Raw genomic sequence first — 21,356 nt, forward strand, 5'->3', positions numbered from 1 at the left:
CCCTCAGACAATATATTGTTTTGATCACTCACAACAACTACACAGAAAACATTTTAAAGAGCAGCTAAAGTTCAAAGAAAAATCTAGAAAACCTTTAGACACTGCAATGAAGGTATGAAACACAATTTTCCTGACTCTTTTTTTTTTAACATTACAATGTAAAATGTGCATGCATTGCACTTTAAGTATAGCCTCCTTCCAAAGACTGCATCCAAGCAGTCAATAGCCATTGCGAGACGTTACGCATAAATATGAAGATTGCAATTGTGATTCGATACATCGTGCAGCCATTTGAACAACACTTTAGAAAAAACAACCAAGAACAAAATTAATCACATAATCTGGCATCGGCAGATGAAAGACAAAGAACAAGACAGTAGAAGTCTTTGGTTTGTGCCTGAAAGCACAGAAGTTTAATTGCTATTAATGGTTATGGATAGAGAAGGGAAGATGACATGAGGGAGAAAAGGGGATGGGGGTGTCACTGCCACACACAGCAGTGACAATCACATTACATCACGCGCTACATTTAGTAATTAATTTTTGGTTGTTTATAGAAAGCACTCTAGCAAAATCAACAAAGGTTCGTCAGCTGCACCTTAGACAAAGAGGAGGCCCAAACTTATTTTCTAAATCAACTAGCTAATTGGGAATAAAACATAAAACACATAAAAATATCCGAAATGATTTCCATTCCAAACAAAACTACGTTCACAGTTTATCACTTAAGGATTTGTTTATCATATACACTCAAAAAATTCATTGACTAGGATGCAGCTACTGGTTCTATATAGAAAAGAAAAAATAAATAATGTGTACAATTAAACAACATCAAGGAGAAGAAGCCATGTTTCCTATCAATCTTGTTTAACTGTGAACATTTTGTAACAATAATCTTAACACTTCAAGGCCCAAAGAGGGTGAAGCTAGCTGTAGCAATCCGAAACAAGGCTAAGAACACAGTGTGGTGAGTTTTCTCTAGTGCTTTTACAGACAACCAAACCTGATCTAAGCCGTACTATCCAGCGTCTGTACCAATGTGCTTGAGTTAGCCTGTTTGAGGTGCAGGTCTCCCTCCATTTCCTGCTTGGCACACCTGGAGAAAAAAGGGACAGATTTAGTTTTGCTCTCAGGTTGATCAGTGGCCAAAAAAAGCTGTGTTGAACCAAGAACATTTAATAAAATAATCTAAATAATGGAAATCTTTTAACATTAAACCCTCAAGCTCTTATCTCAGCAAAGCTTTTTTAGCTACATTAAATGAACTGCCAGATGTTTGTTAGACCTTGTTCTGTCCACACCCATCAAATGTTACATCCAGCTTGTTTTAGATGACAAGTAGCACCAAAACATTTTAGATATAAATATAGTCAATTACAAACATCACAAATACAAACCTAAAACAAAAATATTCTCACCTCCAATATAAATATTTTGAACAAACAGTGTGATTATAAGGAAGTTGATGATTTTAAAGAAGCTGAACTCGGCATTACTTTACATCTTACCCTGGGGCTGGTCCGTTCCCTGTCCTTTCGTTTGCCTGCTGGTCTAACTCAGACAGCAACTTCAATATATTTAGTGCAGCCTGCAGAGATGAAGGAATAATATTTATTGCTCTGGCAGCTCGTTTCAGCAAACAGATCTTAGAATGTCAGAACATGCCCAGATGTTTCTGAGAGAGGAACAATAAGCTGCAACAATGCCCGTCTCAAACTGCAGTAACTCAGAGCAGCAAAACCTTTCAAGATATTTAATCCTTAGCAAAGGAAATATGTTTGACCCACTAATGAAAATCCACCCTTATGCTTGTTTTCCTATTGCTATGCATTCATCAGCAACATTCTAGTCTGAAATAAAGCAGCAGAAAAAAGGTTCTTATAATATCTAATTAAACCTAAAAGCTGCTTTGTGTGTGAAACTGTAAAATCTGCAAAATATTAATATTCCTTGAATTTCATCATATTTGCTTGATGGTACAACCACAAACTGTAGTGTATTTTAGCAGGATTTAAAGTGATAAACTAACAAACCGTGGCAGTACTTGTGAAGTAGAAATAAAAATGATGCATGGTTTTTAAAATGTGCATATAAAAAAAACTCCCAAGACTTCTAGGTGCATACCTCTACCAGCTTTGCATATCTATAGATATTTATACTCATATTTGTAAAACAGCTCCATCAGATCGGATGGACTCATCTACAAAGCAGCTGAAGGCATTCTTATCCAAACATGCCTTTCCCTAAGACCATTTTAATTATGTTTTCAATTATCTGTATCTCTTCATTTATTTTTTCTTTTAATCCAGTTAGAAGTTTTATTATTTGAGTGCTTTGTGATTATTATCTATGAAAGGTATAACACTTAAACAACACAATATAACTCCAAGTAAATCAAACTTCTGTGAATTCAAACTGTCCACTTAGGAAGCAACACTGATTGACAATCAATTTCACATGTTGTTGTGCAAATGGAAAAGACAACAGGGGGAAATCTTTGGCGATTAGCAAAACACACTCAATAAAGGAGTGGTTCTGCAGGTGGGGACCACAGACCACTTCTCAGTACCTTTGCTTTCTGGCTGATGTTTTGGTCACTTTTGAATGTTGGTGGTGCTTTCACACTCGTGGTAGCATGAGACGGACTCTACAACCCACACAAGTGGCTCAGGTAGTGCAGCTCATCCAGGATGGCACATCAATGCGAGCTGTGGCAAGAAGGTTTGCTGTGTCTGTCAGCGTAGTGTCCAGAGCCTGGAGGCGCTACCAGGAGACAGGCCAGTACACCAGGAGACGTGGAGGAGGCCGTAGGGCAACAACCCAGCAGCAGGACCGCTACCTCTGCCTTTGTGCAAAGAGGAACAGGAGGAGCACTGCCAGAGCCCTGCTAAATGACCTCCAGCAGGCCACAAATATGCATGTGTCTGTACAAATGGTTAGAAACTGACTCCATGAGGATGGTATGAGGGCCCGACGTCCACAAATGGTGGTTGTGCTCACAGCCCAACACCGTGCAGGACGCTTGGCATTTGCCAGAGAACACCAGGATTGGCAAATTCTCCACTGGTGCCCTGTCCTCTTCACAGATGAAAGCAGATTCACACTGAGCACATGTGACAGACGTGACAGAGTCTGGAGACACCGTGGAGAGCGATCTGCTGCCTCCAACATCCTTCAGCATGACCGGTTTGGCAGTGGGTCAGTAATGGTGTGGGGTGGCATTTCTTTCCATGTGCTCGCCAGAGGGAGCCTGACTGCCATTAGGTACCGAGATGAGATCCTCAGACCCCTTGTGAGACCATATGCTGGTGCGGTTGGTCCTGGGTTCCTCCTAATGCAGGACAATGCTAGACCTCATGTGGCTGGAGTGTGTCAGCAGTTCCTGCAAGATGAAACCATTGAAGCTATAGACTGGCCCGCCCGTTCCCCAGACCTGAATCCGATTGAGTACATCTGGAACATCATGTCTCGCTCCATCCACCAACGTCACGTTGCACCACAGACTGTCCAGGAGTTGGTGGATGCTTTAGTCCAGGTCTGGGAGGAGATCCCTCAGGAGACCATCCACCGTCTCATCAGGAGCATGTCCAGGTGTTGTAGGGAGGTCATACAGGCACATGGAGGTCACACACAATACTGAGCCTCATTTTGACTTGTTTTAAGGACATTACATCAAAGTTGGATCAGCCTGTAGTGTGTTTTTCCACTTTAATTTTGTGTGTGACTCCAAATCCAGGCCTCCATTGGTTAATAAGTTTGATTTCCATTGATGATTTTTGTCTGATTTTGTTGTCAGCACATTAAACTTTGTACAGAACAAAGTATTCAGAGATAATTAAGGAGAACTCAAAATTGAATGTCCTTTGATCCACCATAACTCTTGTTTAACTTTTGTTCTTGTTAGCTATGAGCCATAGCAAATACTGCCACCCTCCTGGTTGCTCCAGCTAAGTCATTAATGTGCTGGGTTTTCTTGTCAAAAACATACCAAGTTTACCAAGTCAGACTTTTCTGCTTCAGCTATTTAAATAAAACATAACGGCTAAAGACACCAGGCCAACCAGGTTGGCTACAATCATAATACTGTATATACATGCTAGTACTGCAACCCTGTTGTCTGATAACTATAAAATAATACTTTTTGTATTATAATTAAACAGATTTTGTTGATGTGAGAGTTGACTGTCATTCCAATTTAAAGCAAATTAAACTGGTTCCATGATAAACCAAGCCTGGTTCTCTTGAGATGATTATTATAATTATCCTTACATTAGATTTTATATATAGATTTTATATATAAATATATTAATATAATAATAAAGCCATTGAAGAGACATCTTTCCAGCTACATTATGATCTGTTATAATAGGATTCTGGATATCTCCTGGGTTATTAAATTAGATAAATACTTTTAGCAGTTATTTTTAAATTACTTACCATATCATGACAGGACTCTATATCTTTTCCAATGCCATGACTGATGAGTGGAAGCTGGGAGGAGCAGTTAATCAGCGAAACAAATTCATTTTTATTGTTTTTAGGAAAATCCTTGTATTCCACCTGCAAGCAAATGACATCCTTAAGAAAAAATAGAAATAATTCTTGCTCTAATGTGGGAGAAGTGCTGTTTACCTGCAGACCCTGCACAGATGCCAGATAGCTAAGCTGTTCTGAGGGTCTAGTGAGGGGTCCATGGGGCACCTGGGTCAGGTTGTTTTTGTTCTTTAGGATCGTCACAGCAGTCAGGGACGTGCCAGCATACAGCAGCTCGTTGGCGATGGTGGCAGTGATTGTGGCCTTGCCTGGGTTGGGCACAGCTCGATTGTAGTCCTTCACCTGGGATCCTTGGCAGACCCCGACTGCTTGCGCCACCTCAGGCACCATGGGCAAGATACCCGCAGGCAGCTGCTGGTGGCTGAGGTAAGGCAAGCGGTAATCCTCCTCCTTGGAAGCTGATACGCATACGCAAGTAAGAAGATGGTTGTAATATTTTTTTAACCTGTTGGGGACAATTCGAACGGAGACTTACCCACTGGCGCCTCCTCTGCAGAGCCTGGTTCAAAGAAGGTCACTTTGCGTCCATCACACGGCTTTTTCACTGGCGCCTTAATGCAAAAAAATACATACATTTGTTTTTTTTTACCAGGATTTACAACATTAAAAGGGCAAATATAATTTTAGAGCTAAAAAAATCATAAACCTTACAAAAATTAAAAATGATAAAAATAAACAAACTGCCACTTTGTTTCAAATAACATGGGTAATTTTACAACACACTTTTCTGACAAAGTTGAGCCTTCAAAGACACGCCCTTCTAAAACAGAGACGCACTAAAATGTGACAAGTTGCCTGAAGCAGCAGAACACAACTGCCCGTCGTTGTTAACAGGAAATTGAGTGTTTTGACCATAACGACCTAAGAGGAATATGTCGAAAAGATGTATGGCTGCTTACTTGGAACACAGACGCATGGAGTAAGCACTTAATTTTCCTAAAGATATTCCTGATATCGTAAATAGGTGATAAGGATTTTTCTTTGCACACCAAAATGCTCTTTCCCATTGAAAGCCTTTTTCGTGCCAGGGCTTTTTGGAAAGAAACAACCTGAAGGATGAGGAAACATCACAGTTCATACCATGACGATGACAGACAGCTCTAGTGGAGTGGATTCGGCAGCCAGGCCAGAGGCCACCGCTGGTGTTTATGAGTGCATAGTTTTCAGGTAAGAAAATGTGTCGTTTTACCCTTTCTTTAATTTTTTGTGCTCTCTGTCGCTACAAAACATCAGTTAAAATTCATGGATTGAATAATTAAATTTAATCAAAAACAACAACCTCCTCCTACAGGTTTCCTCTGCATGTTTACCCATAATAATTACCAGCTGCTTTGAATTACATTTTTTGTTTCCACCGTAGGGTGGCAGCTTGCTATGTCTCCATGACGACCCCTTTCAGATATTTCTCCTGTATTTCTCATCACAATTGGACAAATCAACATAAATCTTCACCTTATGAACTCACATTCTAGCTTGGCCTTTACCTTCAATGCTTTCATAAATGGCCGCTGTGCACAAACTTGGTTTTTTGAATGTAATGTCATGACTCTTGGAAACTTTTATCTAGGTTCTGAGCTGCATTTTTCTTGCGTTCTATATATAAACATAATTCTCTATAAGGGATATGAACATGAATATAACTAATGCAACACAGCCGAAAAGGAAAAATAGTTAAAAAAAAAAGAAAATTGTCTTTTTGGGTCTATACATTAATTTAAAGTTACTAAAAACTGAGAAGTACTTTTTCATCAGATTTGAGTGCTGGTTTAGGAGGTTGAGGCTGAGGCACTTTATATCCCAACAGTTCCAGCATTTTCTCAGCAGCATTCCTCTTGGCCACCTTCTTACTCGGTCCCAACCCCTCTGCGGTCTGGCCACAAACAGTCACCTGTAACAGAACAGGAAAATAATAATAAATAATAATAAAAAAACACAAAGAATAAACAAGCAAAGAAGAGCAAACATAAGTATCCCCCCCCGGCAGGCATCAACTGCAGGTGACTCACCTGCATGACGAACTCCCTGCGCCGTGGAAGACCTCTTTCTGTCACCATGCTGTACTCTGGCTCCTTCTCCTTCTTTGCCTGCTGGATCTGAGCCAAGCGGCTGATGGGATTCATCCCCTGGCCATACTCAGGGCTGGTCTGCAGCTGTAGACATGATGGATAAATCATTACCTAATGAAGAGCCTTTAGGATGGGTCTGACTAATCCCAACTCGAGTTAAAAGTTACATCACCTTGATGATAGATTTTGTTTTCTTTTTGATTCGTGGCAGCTTCTTCTCCACACTGGGTATATGGGGGAGCCTCTTTAACTCGAGCAGCACAGCGGCAGCTGCCAGCTTCTTTGCGATCTTTTTGCTTTTGCCCTCGCCCTCTCCCACGAACTCCCCGACTGCAACACGCACTACAAAACTCTTCATGTGTGGAGGCCCTTCTTCCTTTAAAATCTGTGTGGAAAAAACGGTGACAAATATCTTTCATGTAACAATATTTATTCCAAGAACAATGCCATCCTACTCCTCAACAGTTAAGACTTTTGAAAACAGCAAACCCATTCTAACCTCAAAGTTGACTGGTAGGTTCCTTTTTAGAGCTATTTCAAACACTTGACTTATTTCTGATTTGTTCAAGTTCTCCTCCTCGGGCTCTCCATTCATCTGTCAAAAACAACATTAAAAATAGAAACGTTTTGAGCCCTACATTGCATAAAAGCCTTTTCATGCTGAGCGTGCTCTAGTTTTCTCACCACTGGCAACTGCTGCAGCATCGGTTCCTTCTGCAGCACTTTCAAGGCTTTGGCAGCAGCGTCGTGTTTGGCCTGCTGCCACGTCCGGCCCTTCCCGATGAACTGCTGGCTCCCGATGGAAAGCTCCATGTGGTAAATTATTGGTCCCACTGGAGGAAATGGATAATAGTACCTACACAACAACAGTGTTTTCATTAATTGTAAATGACAATTACCAAACAACAACATTTTTAATGTGTTTTCACTTGATGTCAACTCACTGTTGCATAGAGCGCTGGTAAGCTCCTGGAGCACGGACATTGTAGTTGTAGTTTGGTGGTCTCATACCCGGGTATGGGTCGATGGGTTTGAAGATGGGTTTTTTACTGAGCTTCAAACAAAGTGCATTTAACTCCATGCTATGTGTACTGCCATCTACTGTAAGGTAAAGACAAAAAAAAAAAAACTCTAAAATGAAACCCATGTGCTCATTTTCTTACCTCTATGAAAATTATTAATCAGGGTAGGACAAAGCAAGTGAAAGCAGCCCACCTGGGTTCCTGCCTGTACTACGGGGTGTCCTCACTGTGGGTTTGGGGAGTGTCGTCTCGGAGAGGGCAGATGCAGCAGCAGAATGCTGGGCTTTCTTGATACTGGTTCCCTCTGCCTCCCAGTGCTGATGTCCCAGTGTGAGTCTCACTGAGAAGATCTAGGAGGGATTCTCTTCATTAGAATTAAGCACCCAAAACAGGTCAGAGACCTAAATTACGTTACACGACCAGTACCTTGGAGTGAGCTGGGCCTTGCTCAGAAAGAAGATTGTACTCAGGTTGGATCTTGTTGAAACGGGCTAACTCATTCACCAAACACATGGGGGTCTTCTCTTTAGGGTTTGCCATGTTAGATACTAAAACAAAACAAAATAATCACTCATAGATGGTCCTAAACACTTACAAGGTTATTTATTTCAGTAATTCAATTCAGAAACACATAGACTGATAACATACAGAGTTATTTATTTCAAGTGTTTAATTTATAGCCAACAAAAAACAAAAATTATGTTCATAAAAATTTTTGAGTCCAAACCATTTGCCATGGGGGGTGTTAGGGTTTGAAAACTTTTGTATTGTTTATCACTCATGTCTGCTCTAAGTGCTTTTCCCTCCTACATGCAACAGAAAAGAGATATGTGGGAGACGAGTGAGTTATGATTACCAAGTCCTCCCTCCCTCTCTGTTTAAAATCAAGACACATGAACCCTAACCTTTCTGACCCCACACACACACACACACCCTGAATGTTTGTTGAACTGTGTGTGAACCAGCATGTATAAATAAAAAGAGAGAGAGGTACCAACACTTTGTAGTCTGCACTGCAGAGTGTGAGCTACCCTTGCTGCAAGTAAATCTGACTGTGTATCGTTCTTGCCTCTGAGTTGACTAATTAATACCTAACATTAACTTGGTCCTTCGAGCGGAGAGATTTCAATAACCTTATTTTCTTTGCTTTAACAGTGACTCTCAGAGGATCCAGAGAGTCACCAAGAAGTCAACTCCGAGGTGAGACAGTTTTAAAATAGAATAAGCGCTAAGATAAGAAAAAGTCGTTGGTAGTGTCTCGCCGTAAGGAGACAACAAACGACTAGGTAGTTCCGCCGTAAGGGAACTGGATAATTTGGTTGGTAGCATTTCGCCGAAAGGAAATGAAATGTTGAATAATAAGGGAGCTCACAAACTAAGCTAGGTCGACCACATATATGCTGAAGGGACATAAATATGTCAAAAATACTAAATGTGAGTGCTGTTGTGTGTGTTTTGAGGACTAAGCATTTTTGGAAGAATCATAGCAAGATTCTGCAGGTCTTGTGTTTTCTTTTGCCCAGATTAAAACTATGTACTGGTGACTTTGGGGATTCAGGTCGGATTTCATTCCAGAAAATTAACACCGCTGCGAATTAGTCGCAGTAAAAGGGCGTGTCAATGTCCTCCCCATAAGTCTCATGCCAGTGACCTTTTATCTGGGACATTCATACTATAATTGATCTAACATGCCAGAGGAAACCGCAGGAGGGGACACGGACGCCTGGCCAGCCTGAGACGTTGTCCTCAGTCCACCTCCATTTTACGGTGGGGAGTCCTAGTACCCGCCTGTGGCTTCTGGCCGATTGGATCCGAACTATTTGTCTACAAATATATCTGGGTGAGAAGTTGCTCTGTATGATATTATGTATATTTTTTTTATTTTTTTATTACACATTAACCGTCATCTCCTAAAAAATGAAAGGAAAAGGTGGCGATGATTGTGTTAAATGTGCTTTAATTTGGGAAGATAAGTTTGGTTTTTCACAGAGTGGAAGTTTGAGTTAAATAGTTTAAATAGTTTCAAGCAAACAGTTGATGGATGGAGATGAGAAAAATAAAAAACATAAGAAAAAGATTAAAAAGCACAGAGTGCATCAATTAAGCTGTTAAAGAGTTAAAACTTTCCTGAAGGAAGTTTCGTTTGTCTTAAATATTGCGATCAGTCAGAAAAGAAAGGAGTATAGTGCATGTTATGGGGGACAATTGACTGACTGACTGATAATATTTCTGTGTGCAAAATCTGAACCTATACTAAACTTTTTTCTGCCTCTCTCACACACACACACACACACACACACACACACACACACACACACACACACACACACACACACACACACACATATGGGATTTGAGTGCAACATCTGCGTTTTTGAGTCTGGACTTTAGAAACCTGCCCTTCCCATGGCTACTCCACCGAGATGCTTCTTCATCACGGCCTGAAGGAGAGAGGACCTGCCTGCCTGCTTGCTGCAAATCACAGTGTGAGTTTCCACCAGAACGAAACTCAGAAGAAGTCTAGCCCAAACCCACTGAGATGGACAATGATCCATGCTATTTGCCAGAGCCAGAAGAGTGAATACACTGGATTTATATTGAAAGCACATCCTATGCGGGCAGTAGAGAAACAGGCCGGAGCAAAGTTTCTTCTTTCTCCCTCCTGGAGAAGTTAAAGTGGACAAAGAGTGAATGTCCCACCAACAGACCAGGGAAGGGCCTGGTTGTTTTTTGGACTGATAGAGGACTGTGTGCCATGACAGTCTGACTCTGGAGCGATTAAGAAACTGATGGGGGTAACGTACAAACACACATTTGCATAAATATTTTCCTATTTTCTGCAACGAAGAACGCTTATTAACCGCTGCTCATGTGAAGCTTGCTTGACGTTGACAGATATAGCGGGTTAAAATATTATTTTAGGGTTAGAAAAGTATCTTTAATAGGGTGATAACTTAGCTCATTTGATACTTTCCAGTTAATTCTTTTAGAGAAACAAGTTCTCTTTCGTCATGGAATATTCAGGGTCAATTATTCTAGTTATTAAAAGTTATTAAAAGCAGAGGAAGTTACAACATCTCCAAAACTCAGCAGTAACCAAGTGTTTCTATGTTATTCTCAGGACAGATCTCATGAAGGAGTATTTATAAAACCCAGCGCATGTGTAACACCTGATGGGGTCTCTTTCAGCCATTATTTTCTGTTGTCAGAGTTTGCATCCCATAAATCTAATAGGTAGAGACCTCATTAAAACAGGCTTAGTTCTCCTGCAGATGGTCTTCATACAGTTTCTGACACAGTACTTAAAGTTTGGTGCAGTTTTTGTCCGCAAGTGTTAACTGACGCTTATGGAACAAATTCATTGTTTTTCACAGCAGCTGCTGGGAAGAGGTTATATTAGGTTTTTCTTCCCTCTTCTGATTCATGCAGCGTGTTGATTTACACTGTACCTTATATCAGGTCCTAACAAAACTATGAAAGGCTTGGTTCTGTAGGTTCTTTTTTCTCCCTTTGGGGAAGGAAAGGAAACCTAATCAGTTCTATGTTGCATAGGAATATTAAAACACTTGTTTTCTAAGATATCACCAGCTAAAACTTTTTAAACTTTTGAGAGTAATTGGTTTTGTTAAACACATTTTCCTTGGTAAAACAAACCTTTAAAATGAGAATGGGAAAAATTGGGTTATTTTTGAAGGTAAGAAAGAATCTGATTGGACAGTGGTACCACACAAAAATTAAAACAGATCTAAGCCAATGATGGGTTCCAGTCATTTGGTGGCTTTGAAATGCAATAATACTCAAAATTTCTACTCTGGGTGACACAGATTGGGGTTGAAGAGTTTTGTTTTGGAACGAAGGTTAGGATTTTTATAATGGAATAAAGACAAGTAAAATCCTTCATTTTAGGAAAAGAAAAGAAATAAAGGCTCTCAACACTAAATAGGATGGTCGGCTCAAACTCCAGTCTCCTTGTTTGATTTCTTAGGGTTTAAAGATTAAAAGAATACATGGGAGTACCAAGGTACACAAGGTGATTTCAGATTACTAAAACATAAAATATTGGAACATTTATCAGCATTTGGATTATTAAAGAGGGGTTCTAGTAATAATTTTCTCCCCAACTCTCAAAATTTAAATAGCCAAATTAAGGAAAATTATGTGTGTTTTCCCTTTGAAACACTATGTGGAAAAGGTCCAGTTTGGAGACAAGCTTCTTATCTTAATTTCTGATTAAGTCAAACACTGCAGTTTTTGTTTTGTTTGGGTATACCATAAAAATGTTAACGCTGGCTTAAAATACTTCTTTACATTTAACCTGAGCAGAGAAATTCTTGAATGCAGCTGCGATCAAATTGAGCAAAACAAAAAGAGAACTATAACAATAACTCTCAGGGTTGTAGTTATTATTATTACAGAGTTACAGTATAAAGAATTGGCAAAAAGTTTCAGCATCAGTAAATGTGGATTCATTTAAGAGAAAACTGTTGCTGTGCTTCTAAATACTTTGAGATCTCTGTGGACTATGTGCACTCATCTTAAAAAGGATCCTGAAGATTGTCATAACAAAATTGATCAATTACAGCATTAAAAGATGCGGCTGAGAAAACATATTCTGAAAAGAGATTGTTAAAAATGTATTTGAATTCTTGAAGCTTCAAATTTGGCCATTTGTTTGTCTTTGATGTTTTGTCTTTGTTTGTTGGAATGAATGTTTGTTTATATGTTGCATGAAACAATAATCCATGTTTAGAATAATGTTTCTAAATCCCAGATTGATTAAAACTTTGAGTTTTCAGGAGAGTTAAGAAGCAGCTTGTTTCTGAGGTAGGTGCATGTTAACAGTTTTGCAGTTCGAGGTTCAGTAAGATGGGTTGGAATGAAGAAACTGTGGTTCCGCCCATAGGCAGCCAATCAGAGGTTAGTTCTGCCTGACTCCGCCCACCTACCAGGTTGGTTCATGCCTTTGCTGCCATGGTAACGCTCAGTACTTCCCTTCCTGAGTTTTAATATTGTTTAAGAAACAAAAGAATCAAAATGCTTGTAGTGATTGTTGCCTTAATAACATGTTTTTTGTATAATGATAAAGGATGTAGCATGACTTTTAGATTTATGTGTTTTACTATTAAAAGGTTAATGAAATAGTTTAAACTTTTTTTTTTAAATTAGTTTTGCATACAGAATCATTGATTTATTAGATTGAAAGTTTCCCTGGTGCCATTAAGCTAACTGACAGTTCAAGATATGTCAAAAGTAAGGAATATATTTTGATAAAGAATCAGAGTTATGATTTCATACTTGACAGGAATTATTTATTAGATTAAATTTGTAGAGTGTATGCATCAGAATTACATTAGATTTCCATTAATCTAAAACTTATCTTCATACAAGACAAATCAGGATGATATGTGACTAATTTCTAAGTGAAATATTGATGCACTGAATAACTAAAGTTTGTGTTTTGTTGTTAATGGAACTGAGTTACAGTTAAAAACATCTGGATTTTATTCATGTTGCTTTCGTTAAATTCATAGAGACACATAGTTATGTCAGAATTCATTTCTTTGGTTCTATGTAATGTGATCTTGGTTTCTAGAACATTCTTGTTTAAACCTTTTGCTGGATTGTCGCATGGGTTGGACCCTGCGCCAGGAGAGGGGAATGTCAGAATAAAGTAACATGGAGTTATTGCCACGATCATTTTTTTCCACATCTTTGTGTGAAGATAGGATGTTGTTTTACTGTCAAAACCTGTCCACTGTATTTTCTCAAGATTCACAGACGGTGAAGGCTGCATTACCAGAAACAGCCACTTCTACCCTCCAGTCCTTTATTCCTGGCGATTCTGATCAGAGAATTTAGGAGAAAACACTGGAAGTCCAGGCCATGGCCCATATCAGATCCTACAAGACACCCAGGACACAAGTCATCTTCCAACTGGATCATCCACGGCCTGAAAGGTGTGAGGACAGCGGACCACCACAAGACAAAGAACTGTAAGCTGATCACTGGCGAGTGATTGAAGAGGTGGTTAAAGAACACTGTTCTTAAAAGGGCACAATAATCCCTTGGGCAGTGCAACGTTATTTCAGAATCTACTTAAGGCCATCGCATTGCCTGAAAGTTAGAAATCATAAGGTCATTTGCCTCACTGCACACACACCACAGTGAGAGACACATAGGAAACATACAGGGAAGACCTCTACACATTTGCACATCACCTTTCTCTGGATGATGGACTGGTGACGTCTGCAACAGAGAGACAGTCAAACATGCGCCATGATGCTTATTCTCCTTAATTTCTTAATATTTGGTGGCTACTAGGCTCCTTTGCCTGGACAGCAAGGGTCAGCCAAATTCTTTTCTCCCACTTTGACAGCGAAACTGACTCTGAGGAGGAAATCTCGGCTGTTTTTATCTAACTTTCATGTTTATTGCTTGATATCTATCATTACGGTACAAATTTGAAATGTGTTCATTTCCACCGTTGTTTAGTTGGACTATGGAAGCCTAACTTCCAGCAGGTTAGAGTTCCTGTTTCTAAACATATTTCTAGAGGAGCTTCCTACGACCGCTCAGCTGTACCAGACTGGTAACAGGGCAGCTTGAAGCCACTCAGGAGAGGCAGCAGGATTTTTGAGTTTTGTTTATGATTTGTTTTCTTTGAAAAAAACAAAAAAAAAAACAGTTTGCTTTTAGTACCAGAAGAAAGGACATTCCACTTCAAGGTCACGATGCAGTTAAATGGAAGATGGTCTGATTCTGATGCTAATGATTGGTATTGCAAGTATTTTATTACTCTTGTGTTCATTTGGGAAAAGGTACAGCAAAGATAATTTGTGGCTAATCTGAGTAATTACGCCAATAATACTCATCAGCGGATTCGAAGAGAGATTCATCACTTTCCAGATTACCATGATCATACTGATAATGTCTGGTGGCAACGGATGCATCAAACTGTGAGGAAGATAAGAAATGACAGTTGCTATGTTTGTTGTTGGATTTCACGTGTTATTAATGATCAACCATATTTAGTAGCTGTTCCTATTGATACTACTTTCTTTCCAGATAGGCAACATAACCAGCTGGTGGAGGTTATTTTTCCTTGGGTGAGGAATTATACTGTTAGGGAAAGCAGAAATGTTAGTAGATTTTCTAGTGAGACTAATTTAATATGTGCTACTACAGGAATTCTTTATAGATTTTGGGGTAATAGGAATCAATTGGATATCCAGATATAGGTACAGATATTTGTATCGCACAGGAGGAAAACACACCTTATTTCCTTGGAAAGACAGAAGGTTGCAAAACTATTATATCTGTTTCATGTGCTTTAATCAACAGACATAAATTTGAGTCATGTCCTGCTGCTTCTACCATTTCAGGATCTTTGGTCCCAGATCCTTTTGTGTTAACTCTTAATCTTACAGCCGTACCGAATGGAAGTAAAGTTGTATGGCCAGGCAGGTAAATTAACCAGGGTTCTTGTTACTTTTCCTAGTAGAGATGGGTACTCGTGTCCTAAGAACATGGTTTGGATGTGTGGAAATAGATCATATCTGTATCTGCCTGCTAATTGGTCTGGAGTATGTTATCTAGCTCATTTACTACCTACAGTCACAACTTATAATTCAATCAGCCCATTATTAGAGAGGAAGGTTTCACTGTTCTGACCGAGGAGCAGCAAGCTCTTCGAACATGAGTTTGCAAAGTAGAATGGCTTTGGATTATCTGTTAGCTGAGAGGGGTGATGGTTTTGAAGAATTTTCCTTTTAATTGTGATTATCCTTGTAATCAGAAGAAAGGAGTTGTAATGGAAATCCTTGTATTAAGTGCTCTAAGGTGTTCCAAAGTGTATGACCTTTAGGTTACCTCTCTTTCTTCAGAACATCTGTGTTAGAGGAGGAAGCTGTAAAAGCCAGTATCAGACGTTTAATGGTTAAAACCCATTCCTTTTGGGTGATGTCTCAGGAAAAGCAGATGGTCTGTCACCCCTGACCCGAGGAGGGTATAGGGCCATAAAGCACAAACTCTTTTAAGTCGAGATAACACCCACATACTCTTTAAATACTGTGTGTAAATGTTGACACCACACTGAACCCAAAGACAGATGACTATGATGACACAGAAAAGGTTTATTTTACCGAGCTACAAAATAAAGACCACTACTCCTATGATGACATGTTCTAAATGAAAATATCTTTGATGCCTGAGTGTACTCATAATTGTACTTCATAAAATGACTTTATAGCAGAAAATTGAAAGAAGATGCTATTTAAGTGGAATGAGAAAAAGTACAATGATGACATGAACAAAGCTTGTTTTAATTCTTTTACTTTTATTACATTTTGTTTTCTTTGATTTATTATATTATTATTGTACTCTTGAGTATTTTTCCAAAAATATAATCTGCTTACTGTGGGTTTTTCGCTCACACAGAGTGTTTTCTTTTACATGTATCTAATCATGATGACTTTATTCGTGATAAAAAAAGGGGGGATTGTTAGGGTTTGAAAACTTTTGTATTGTTTATCACTCATGTCTGCTCTAAGTGCTTTTCTCTCCTACATGTCACAGAAAAGAGATATGTGGGAGACGAGTGAGTTATGATTACCAAGTCCTCACTCCCTCTCTGTTTAAAACCAAGACACATGAACCCTAACCTTTCTGACCCCCCCCCCCACACACACACACACACACACACACTGAATGTTTGTTGAACTGTGTGTGAACCAGCATGTATAAATAAAGAGAGAGGGGTACCAACACTTTGTAGTCTGCACTGCAAAGTGAGCTACCCTTGCTGCAAGTAAATCTGACTCTGTATCGTTCTTGCCTCTGAGTTGACTAATTAATACCTAATAGGGGGCGAAATTGTGAAGCGGGAAGTCCTCACGTGCCACAAATGGTACATTTTTAAAGACAAACGTGATTTTTCTTTTTACATGTTCAACAAAAAACTAAAGATGGAATATTTTAATGAAAGGAACAAAGAGTTCTGATTTTTGTAGACAACAGATCTGTAATTCATGCTTTTAATGAGAGACGGATGAGGAAAAGCAGACAGCAATAGAAGCACTAATGACTGAGTGAAAGAAGAATTAACCATCAGATGTATGTCTCACTCCAAACTTTTCCCTGAAAACTCTGACACTGCTTGATATTTGTCTTAAATTGTCTGTGGTTGTGACCGCACTAACCTGGCGGTCGGAGCACCTGTCACACTGAACCATCACAGATTTAAGCTAAAGGCCAGAGAATTTCTTTCACGAGAAAGGTTTTTATCTGAGACAGCTCACACAGTGTGAAGGGGAGATGCAGAAGGTATGAACTGTGGCTGCAGTCGGTGCTCCAGGGGCCACCACACACGGACATACCCTGAAAATGGGCTACAACTGTGGCACTCCATGTCTAAAGACCCCCTGAACCAGAGACAATATCTGAAACATCTGATCTGGACTATGGAGAAAAAGAACGGGACTGTTGATCAGCAAGGCAAACCTCTATGGCACACATAAATTTAGCATTTTAGTTTGAAATAAAGGCCCCAGAGTTCGGAGGAGTGAGCAGGACGATGAATCTAAACCGCTTCAGTGTCAAGTTTCCCCCATCACTGGTCATTTAGAGAGACATGTCATCGTTTGGTGGTTCATTGGGCTTTCTCAATTTCAAAGTCAGCGCAGCTATCTAACAGCAGCCCCAACCAAGTACTGACACCATCTACTATACAATGCACAGACATACTTTTTTTTTTTTCTTTTTAGATATTTTTTCGGCACTAGTGGCCTTTATTTTTCCATTTTTTGACAGTAGGTAGACAGGAGAGAGGGGTAGACATTCGGTAAATGTCACCGGGTCCGGGACTCGAACCCGTGACAGCCGCCATTTGAGGACTGTAGCCTCTGTACATGGTCGCGCGCTTTCGCCCCTACACCACCAGCGCCGCCCACGGACATACTTTTTCATAAGGCTTACATTTCTATATCAAAAATCATTTCATGTTTTCAGCCTTATTTAATTTTCTAATTATCTGAGAAACTAGATTATGTATTCACAGAAAATATTGTTTGGATTATATCGCTGCGTGTAATGAGTCTAGAGAAGTTTCATTTATTGAACTGAACTCGTAAAATAAATTATGTTTTCAACAACATTTGATGAACTGAGATGATAAATAATATATTTAGACAAACAAAACAACACTTAAGAAAATAAAATGCAAACAAACCTGTGGTGGTATTATAGGGAGTGGCTGAGCCTGCGGGGAGAGCAGAGCTCCTGATGGGCTGGCTGGCGCTCTCTGATGGTAAGGCGCCTGTAGCACATGGGATGCTGTAGCCAAGCTGCGGCTGTCCCAGCTGCAGTGGGGCAGAAGCAGCAGGGATGGAGCTAGGTGGACACTGAAACTGGAGCTGAGACATCCTTTTAGCTCTGATGTTGGAGGCTGAAGTCCAGATGAGATATCTGCAGAGTGGGAAATATTGTGGCGTGAAGACGTCTGAATAAAAGCTCTGCCAGGAAGAGAGTCTGTCAGAAAGAGACAAAGACATATTCGAGTAAATGTGAATAGAAAGTACATCTGAAACAAAACTATTTTCAAGTAATATCCTAATTCTCAAAAGCACTGGAGTCTGCCTATCCAAAAACATATACCTCTGACTCTGGTTGACTGTCACCCATAAAAAATATAATTTTCAAATAATCCAACTGGATTAATTAAGGTAAAAAATAGGATTAATGGAGAAAAGATGGTGAATGATACACCAAGTCTACAATTAGCTAAAACAGTCATTTAGACATTAACACTCTAAGGTAGACGAAAACAAACGACCTTGAAAATTTTGAAGTGCTTATTTGAATCCGAATGATTTTCTCTACCAAGTTGAGTAAAGCAACAGCAAAGTGCCAAAAGTCATGGCAACATTCAGCACACACACATCTTTCTGTCAGTTTGAAAGAGATGTAGCAGGATATAAAAAGTACAGAGTTCAATGCTTCTACTTGAAGTTGCTTGACATCCTGGACCATCGTGTCAGTCACATTTGTTTCTGTGCTTTCTAGCAAAACTTACAAGTCTGGTCTAATTTATACTGTGAATGTATATTTTGCTATATAATAAATAATTTATCATAATACAACTCCTTTGTCCATAACATTAATACAAATCTGAATGTGTGCTTAAAAATAATAATCTAAAATATTTCTCATTTATATAACAGGTCTTCAAGCTTCACTTTGATAACTTAATGATTAGCAACATCTTGAAGAAAGCAGTAGCACTGCACAGAGAGCACTTCGCTCTAATTCATCTCAGGTGTTTATCGGGTTGAGATAAGAACTCTGTAGAGGCCAATCAAATTATTTCACATCAAACTCACTGAACAATGTCTTTATAGACCTTGCTTTTGGCATTGGTGCACAGTCCTAGTGGAAAAGAAGTGATCTTCAAATTGTTCCCAAAGTCAGGAGAACAAAACTGCTCAAAATGCTTTGTATGCTGCAGCTTATAGCATTTCTTTCACTGAAACTAAGATCCACCCTGAAAAACAACAAAAATCCAAAGTCCACTCTGAAAACTTTATACTTGGCAAAATGCAGTCTGACATGTTTGGTTCTCCTAGCATTCTAGACTCTTCCATTGGATTACCACACATGGAAGTATGATTTGTTACTCCAGAAAACATGTATCTAATGCTGTGTAGAGCAGTGGGTGTGTGCGTGCGTCACTGCATCCGACGCTTTGCATTGCACCTGGTGACTAAAGACTTGGAAGCAGCTGCTCAGCCATGGAAACCCATTTCATTAAGCTTGCAGCACACTGTTAAAATAATTTGAAGGCCACATGAAGTTTGGAGACCTGTAGTGATTTAAAGTCTGTGACTTGTACACCTCAGTATGCACGGTCCCCAACTCTGATTTTCCCATGTCTGAGTTGCTGTTGTTCCAATTTAATTACACCTTGCTACACATATCACCCTCTGTCTGACCGTGGAATCTCTACTAGTGAGGAAATTTAATGAATTATTATTGCAAAGGTGGCATCCTATCACGGTAAACTGGTTAAATTCAGCGAGCTTCTGAGACCGACCAACTTTTCTACATAAAATGTATGTGGAAGTAGTCTAGGTCACAGGTGTCAAACTCCAGCCCCTCAAGGGCTCGTGTCCTGCAATTTTTGGGTGTCTCTCTTCTTCTGCACGCCTGAATCAAATGATTAGGTCATTAGCAGGACTCTGAAGAAATTGGCTGCAGACTGAGGAGATAATTCAGCCATGTGTTGAACCTGGGACACATCTAAAAGTTGGAGGACACCGAGGACTGCAGCTTGCCACCCCTGGTATAGATGATGGACGCTACAGACCTGGGGGACATGGAAATGATTGGAATTCAGTTCTTTGTAGGTCAGAATCAGGACTTCTGGCTATATACATAATGCCTCCAAAAATCTTATGAGGGGCTACTGTTTTAAAGCCCTACAATAAATTCTGAAATTGTTGATATTTTGCTTTATTAATCTAAATTACCCAATGAAAAAACGCTCTTCTAGATGACATGCGAATAGACACCCCAAATCTGTGATGTTGTAAAGTACTAGGGTACTATTCATACAGCATTCCGAGCATCTGTAACCATAAATATATATATTGACCCTTTTGTAGAAGTGAAACCTTTTCTCCTTTCTTAATGATGCAAAATCTGAACACAGCGGGACTCCTAAACGTGTGACTTTTCAAACCACCGCATAACTGGACTATATCATTTACTCTTTCTTTTCATCCTCCACGCATTAATTTTATTTTATCTTGCGATGGCATCTTTATCAGTCACCAACAAACAGAGGACAAAGACATATTGAATCCGACTGGTTTGTATATTCTATCCCCCAGTTAAGAGCCTTCCCTTTACGTCCTCCAGGAACATAACTGGGAGGCGTCCTGCGGTCTGAATAAGTATAGTTGGGCCTTATAAATACAGTTGATTTACAGCACATTTTATGCGCCGATTAACACATCTCCGTCTGCCGAACCTTCCCCGCATTTACCTGATGAAACGTCACCTCAAAATATTAGTTTCTGTAAGACTGGTGCGCTAGCCAGTTAGCCGAGGCATACAAACCTCTTAATAAACCCCCACAAGGGTCACGTATAACACGTATTATATTATTTCGATTCATAACACCATCCGTACTTAGAAGATACTATTGTCAAGTAAAAACATGTTTAAGTTTCCTAATTAAATCCGACCGCCGGCTAAACATTGGCGCTACTAAAACACATTAGCAAAGCAACGGTCTTGTTGCAGAGCCACTAGTGCATTAATCTTCGCAGAAACAAACCCAAATGCTTCTAAAAGTATGTATGTATGATGGTGACTTCACATCAAACAAGCACAGACGCTTGAGAATTGTCTGCTAATCAGGTCTGAGAAAAGTTCAATTAACCGGCGACTTTTAACACAGTTAAACCCGCTAACTAGCTAGCTAGCTAATGCCGACAACTCTGAGCAGATAATAAACCTCACCTAGACGCTCCTTTCCTTCAGTTGTAAGTTACTCCATGAGAAGTGTTGATTTAGAGTGGATGGCTTTTCTAGGTTCCAGTTTCAAGAGTCAGTGTGTGTTATTTTGTCAAAAGGCGGGCGGCGAGGAGAACATTAGGACAGGGCAAACACTAAAGAGAATGGCACAGACTTAATTCTCAGGAGGATGTGACAACAT

At 39.6% G+C, this 21,356-nt stretch overlaps 1 protein-coding gene across 2 annotated transcripts; it reads right to left on the minus strand.

The window, feature by feature from the left end:
* Nucleotides 1–383: 383 nt before the first annotated feature.
* On the minus strand, nt 384–21,315 carry stau1 (staufen double-stranded RNA binding protein 1). 2 transcript variants are annotated; one of them, XM_047346476.1, is made up of 15 exons: nt 21,161–21,315; nt 17,868–18,166; nt 8,069–8,190; nt 7,836–7,992; nt 7,565–7,718; nt 7,305–7,476; nt 7,120–7,215; nt 6,793–7,005; nt 6,561–6,704; nt 6,296–6,442; nt 5,030–5,105; nt 4,633–4,952; nt 4,438–4,560; nt 1,509–1,588; nt 384–1,096 (listed from the first exon to the last, which is right to left on the minus strand). In XM_047346476.1, the coding sequence occupies exons 2-15, from the start codon at nt 18,058–18,060 to the stop codon at nt 1,009–1,011; spliced, it is 2,085 nt and encodes a 694-aa protein (XP_047202432.1). In that variant the 5' UTR covers nt 18,061–18,166; nt 21,161–21,315; the 3' UTR covers nt 384–1,008. The 2 variants fall into 2 exon arrangements, with proteins under 2 accessions (XP_047202432.1, XP_047202431.1); XM_047346475.1 differs by having other exon boundaries at nt 7,565–7,721.
* Nucleotides 21,316–21,356: the final 41 nt, after the last annotated feature.

This window comes from Girardinichthys multiradiatus, chromosome 20 (assembly GCF_021462225.1).
Source record: "Girardinichthys multiradiatus isolate DD_20200921_A chromosome 20, DD_fGirMul_XY1, whole genome shotgun sequence".
Lineage (NCBI taxonomy): Eukaryota > Metazoa > Chordata > Actinopteri > Cyprinodontiformes > Goodeidae > Girardinichthys > Girardinichthys multiradiatus.

What these genes read in the sequence shown, in the direction of transcription:
- stau1 (XM_047346475.1), bottom strand. Translation starts at nt 18,060, where the DNA reads ATGTCTCAGCTCCAGTTTCAGTGTCCACCTAGCTCCATCCCTGCTGCT. An exon ending in TAGTACAGGCAGGAACCCAG is followed by an intron (nt 7,722 to 7,835) that starts GTGGGCTGCTTT and finishes TTTACCTTACAG; the next exon opens with TAGATGGCAGTACACATAGC. An exon ending in TAGAGTCCTGTCATGATATG is followed by an intron (nt 1,589 to 4,437) that starts GTAAGTAATTTA and finishes TCATCTCTGCAG; the next exon opens with GCTGCACTAAATATATTGAA.